The sequence below is a fragment of the Cannabis sativa genome, chromosome 3 (assembly GCF_029168945.1).
Source record: "Cannabis sativa cultivar Pink pepper isolate KNU-18-1 chromosome 3, ASM2916894v1, whole genome shotgun sequence".
Taxonomy (NCBI): domain Eukaryota; kingdom Viridiplantae; phylum Streptophyta; class Magnoliopsida; order Rosales; family Cannabaceae; genus Cannabis; species Cannabis sativa.
The window spans coordinates 9,245,065-9,250,435 of record NC_083603.1 but is presented as its reverse complement, the minus strand read 5'-3'; the positions used below and the strand labels follow the sequence as shown (position 1 = coordinate 9,250,435).

Genomic DNA, 5,371 nt, shown 5'->3' with positions numbered 1-5,371 from the left:
TTGAGCGTGTTTTTAACAAATAATTTTTATATGTATTTTTCAAATTGGTAAATATACTATTTTGAACTCTGTGTTTTGCAAAAGTTACTAATTGAACTTGCTATTTTGTTACAAGATAAAATGGACCCTGTATTTTCTAAAATGGTAAAAATAGGACCCTGAGTTTAATTTTTGACAATTTTTTTTAATATAACTAACTTGAAAACAATTCCTAACACGAATACAGAAAATGTAAACAGTTTTGTCATAAACACCTTTAGATCGGATTATTATTAAATTTTATTTTGACAAAAAATCAGTTTAGGGTCCTCTTTGTACTATTTTAGAAAATACAAAATTCATTTTGTTATTTAACAAAACAGAGAGTCCAATTAATAATTTTTGCAAAACACAGAGTCCAAAATGATATTTACCCTTTTAAAATTTTATTAAAATATTTAACACATTTTTTTTTTCTTTAAAAAACATCCATAGTCATTGTTCAAAAAAAATATTATAGTTACTAAAAAAGTAGAAATTTAAAAATTTAAAAATTATTTTATTATTAAAATATTAAGAGAAAATTATTATACACCTTAACTCTTCATAATCATTAGATGGATTTTATCAATAACTAAAAAAGTATCCTCACAATTTAGCCATCCCTACTATAATAGTCATGTCCTATAATTATATGTTAGATGTTATATATTTATGTTAACAATTTGTACAAAATCTTAAATTATTTACAAATCAGCAGCAAAACTCTTGGTAGTATTGAACCACTGGTGAGCCTCATAGCAAGGCCAAAGGCTGTTATAATGTTAGAACTCCAATGGTACTATATTATACCAAGAGTCAATGTATTGCAGGACATAGCCTGTCAAGTCTCGACAACTAACCAAATTAAAAGAATGAGATTACACCAAAAAAATACATCTAAACACTAACACAATAAAATCTTCCATTACAGAAGGAACATTACACGCGTTGAGCTCCCAACAAAGAAGATCCCAAACAACGACACATGCCCAACACTTGTCAACATACCAAACCATACTACTAACCTATTTAGGGACTCAAGTTTCATTTTCTTTTTTTTATTGTTGGAAATTGTGAATTTTTGCTACCTATTGTGGGCCCTCATATTTTGCTCAAGAGAAAGAGATAACAAAATATATCTACATTTCCCTTCTTCTACTTTATTCTTGATCTACCTTAGGGGGTATAGCTTAGAACACAATATACACCATTACCATGAGACTTAATCCAATTCAACTATCTCAAGTTTTGTACTCTTTGCTTTTCATATCATAATAATAATTATATTATTATAAATATTACCCAACAACTTCTCTAGAAATTAAGTATTCATCAATGGAGATTTCGTGAGATTATTTTCTTAGATGTAGATCTCTGTCCCTCCAAGACTTGGATAGGGTATTAATTAATTTCTAGAACTACTTGACCTGAATATTTGTATTGCAAAACCACCACACTTCAGGTATATTTAAACTACAATTTTTCTTTTGCTTCTATTTAATTTCCTCTATGTAATATATATGTAGATTTGTTTGTGTATGTTGCCTTAAGAATTAATAGGTTTAATTCCATGCATAGTGTTTATAATATGAATGATAATATGCATGTAATTAAAAGTTATGGGGATTTATTTTTTGTTTTGTTTTTTTTTTTTTTCAAAAAATTGTATCGATCAGTCCCTATATATGTATAATTCATGTTCTTCTAAAAGAAGAAAGATTCTCTTGGTCTATGAAAGCTAAACCCCCAACAACAAACTATTCCAAATTTGGTAACATATACACGACTAGTAGTGCAGATATTTACACGTTTCACATCATTGTTTTTGTTTGCCCCATTATTTACACTCTCTTATTATTTTATTTGTTCCCACTACAAATTATATAAAATTTGATTATTGTTGACGTATAATTTACACTCTAAATAATTTGCTTCACAAATATTTTTTTATTTAACTAATTATATTTTAGATAAATGGCAAGTCCCACTAATTATATACTCATTGGTGCGTCCAGTCTGTGCATGTAATTTAATTATTAACAAACCCATAATTCCTAGTTTTGAAGATTATTAGTAGAGGAAGTTAGAATTGTGTGACCCCATCAAATTAAATAGACTCAAAATTAACAAGTATATGCCTATAACTAGCTAGCAATAAGTGTCACTTTTTAGCTGTTACTTATTTATGTTAGAAAACCACATTAAGTGTTACACATAAAGCTTGTAGTGTTCGAAACATTATTATATATGTTCGAATTTATTAATCCTAACAAAAAGGGCACTTCGATTTTTCGACCTTTTAACAGGAAAAGATAGCTACAAAGTCCCCTCGAAGTCATAGATTAGTAATCTCAAAACAAAAGAGAAAAAACAATGGTGGGAGTAGGAGAGACAGAGGAGACGATGTCACATGAACAAGGAGAGGTAGAGCCCTCATCACTACTGCTCATCCAAGCTAATACTGAGCAGAATAACCAAAAGAACAACAATACTACTACGACTCAGTACCCATTTTCATCTCTGGGAAGACAGTGCTCAATTTACTCTCTTACCCTCGATGAGTTTCAGCACACTCTTAATGAAAGTGGTAAGAATTTTGGCTCCATGAACATGGACGAGTTCCTCACAAGTATCTGGACAGCCGAGGAAAACCAAGCCAATAACAATGATAACAATACTAATAATGATGTTGATGATGATGATAACAATAATAATAATAATAATCATGGCAGTTACAACAATGGCGGCGGCGGCGGCGGCGGCGCGGCAGCTGCAGCCGACTTACTATCACTCAGTAAAGTCGGCGCCGAAAAAATTGGGGTAGCTTCTCAGCCGAGCCTGACGCGCCAAGGCTCTCTCACTCTCCCTCCGCCGCTGTTTCGGAAGACTGTGGAGGAGGTTTGGTCGGAGATTCATAGCAAAGGTCGGCACGATGACGATCAACAGAGGCAGCGGCAGAGCACTAGCGCCAGCGCCGCCACTAGGAATAATACTATTAATCATCTTGATAGTGTTGGGGATATTGTGAGAAATTCCGATTCTACCCCTCGTCAGCCTACATTTGGAGAAATGACTTTGGAGGATTTTCTCGTCAAAGCAGGGGTAGTTCGGGAACCTGCTCCTTTAACGACGGTGTCACCTACGCCGACGACGCAGTCACTGAAGACGCAACAGTACGGAATGTACCACAACAACAACAACAACAGCAGCAGCAACAATAACAACAATTCTGCTGGAGCAGGGCCTAGTTTTGTGAACAGAGTCACCGGAAATTCTAGTGGCGGTTTGGGTTATCCGAGCGCGGTGGCTTTCGGGGACTCGGCGGTTTACGGAGGGAGTTCTTCGAGAAACGGGGCTTACACGCAGCAGCAGCAGCCGCCCGCGCCACCGCCTCCTCCTCCGGGTGTTTGTTATGGCGGGAGAGGAGTGAATGGCGGAGGAGGCGGGTACGGTGTGGGGGCGGTAGCTGCGCAAGCGCCTATGGGGTTGGCTGTTCCGATGAGTCCGGTGTCTTCGGACGGAATTTGTGGGAGTCAGGTTGAGAATTCTGGTAATCAATTTGGTTTAGATATTGGTGGGGTGAGGGGAAGGAAGAGGAGTCATGATGGTCCTGTGGAGAAAGTGGTGGAGAGACGGCAGAGGAGGATGATCAAGAATCGAGAGTCGGCTGCCAGGTCTAGAGCCAGAAAACAGGTTAGTTTTAATCTTTAATCAACTGTTTAAGTAACTTAGAGCAATTGATGTTAATTACAATATGTTATGCTTCATTAAGTTGTGTATTGACTTAAATTGTTCACTATTTTTCATTACAGTTTCTTTAGAACAGAGCAATTGTAATGGTTTTCTCATATCATTAGAGAGAATTTTACTGTCAATTAAGCTGTGTATGAACTTAAATTGTCCACATTTTTTCCCATTACAGTTTTCTCTAGACTAGGGTATTAATGCTTAAACCAAAGATAAACAAATAAATATAAAATAATTAAAGTACTCTGTATAAAAGTGTTAAAAAAAAAAACAAAGCATTATTGGAGAGTGAGATTTAAGTAACGAAGTAAAAATAATTAAGGAGTGACATTGATAAGGGTGTACTTATTTTAATATATTTTTTTTATTCTGCTCGACAGTGATGATGACATGTACTTTCAACTAATTTCGAAGTTTTTAAGGTTATATTTTGATGATGACAGAGTTATGTTGGAACTTTTTGGTTAACAAATCGAGGAAACTCATTTTATTATTATTGGTTATATCTTAATTATTAAGGATTGATTCATTGTAATTATATAATATTGCAGGCGTACACAGTTGAACTGGAAGCAGAATTGAACCAACTAAGGGAGGAAAATGCTCACCTTAAGCAAGCACTGGTAACAATAATAACATTAGCAACTCAATTAGTTAATTTTTTCTGTTACTGACAAAACATGTTTGTACACCATTTTGATTTTTTTTTTTAAAAAAAAAAAACAGGAAGAACTCGAGAGAAAGCAAAAGCAACAGGTACTGTACTTATTAATTTAATTATTTTAGTAAATTGATTAACTTTTTTTTTTACTTTATCTATGGATCCTGTTTTTCATGTGTAAATGTTTCAGTACTTTGAGGAAATGAAGATGAAAGCTCAAACAAGAGTCTCTATAGCCAAGGACAAATTGAAATTATTCAGAAGGCATTTGAGCTGCCCTTTGTGATTAAATGACAAAAAAAAAGGTACTTTATTTATTATACATGGCATGAAATTGGTTTTCCTACTTTTATGAAATTTTAATGTGATTTATTATTGAGGCTACTACTTTTTTTTTTGTGCAGCATTTTAAGAAACAAGGGACAGCTCATGTAACCAGTAAAAAAGAAAAAATCTGAGACTAAAAGGCTGATCAAAGAGAAAATGTTACAAAAGGTGTTGAAATTTGATTGCAAGGACTACTACTACTAGCATGTTTGGTTGATTTTAGGATTAGATAATTATGTTTGGGACTTAATTTCTACTCGCCTTGAATAGTTTTTGTACACAATCTTAGTCTAATTTATACTTGGTTAGCGTATATGTCTTTGGGTTTTTTCCTTTGTGATCAAATGTGTATATATGATGAAGTTTTTCCAGTCAATTGATGGCTATTAGTGGTAGTGGTATACATGCTGAGACACTACTGTGATTAATTGTTATAGGGATAAAGATGCAGAGGCAGAACCTAGTTTACGAGGGAAGGAACTGCTTTTTAGTTGTGAGTAGAGTAAAAAGAGAAAGACAATGCCTACTTTTATGTATTTATATGCTAGTTAATAGTTACTAGGTACGTGCCGCCCTCTTTATTAGAAAAATAAATTAACAATTAGTGTTATTAAA

The 5,371-nt window shown here is 33.9% G+C and overlaps 1 protein-coding gene across 1 annotated transcript; it reads left to right on the top strand.

Moving 5' to 3' along the window:
* The first annotated feature begins 1,075 nt into the window (after positions 1–1,075).
* LOC115708807 (protein ABSCISIC ACID-INSENSITIVE 5) lies at positions 1,076–5,371 on the top strand. The gene is made up of 6 exons (XM_061111642.1): positions 1,076–1,483; positions 2,328–3,714; positions 4,320–4,391; positions 4,495–4,524; positions 4,620–4,734; positions 4,834–5,371. The coding sequence occupies exons 2-5, from the start codon at positions 2,395–2,397 to the stop codon at positions 4,713–4,715; spliced, it is 1,518 nt and encodes a 505-aa protein (XP_060967625.1). The 5' UTR covers positions 1,076–1,483; positions 2,328–2,394; the 3' UTR covers positions 4,716–4,734; positions 4,834–5,371.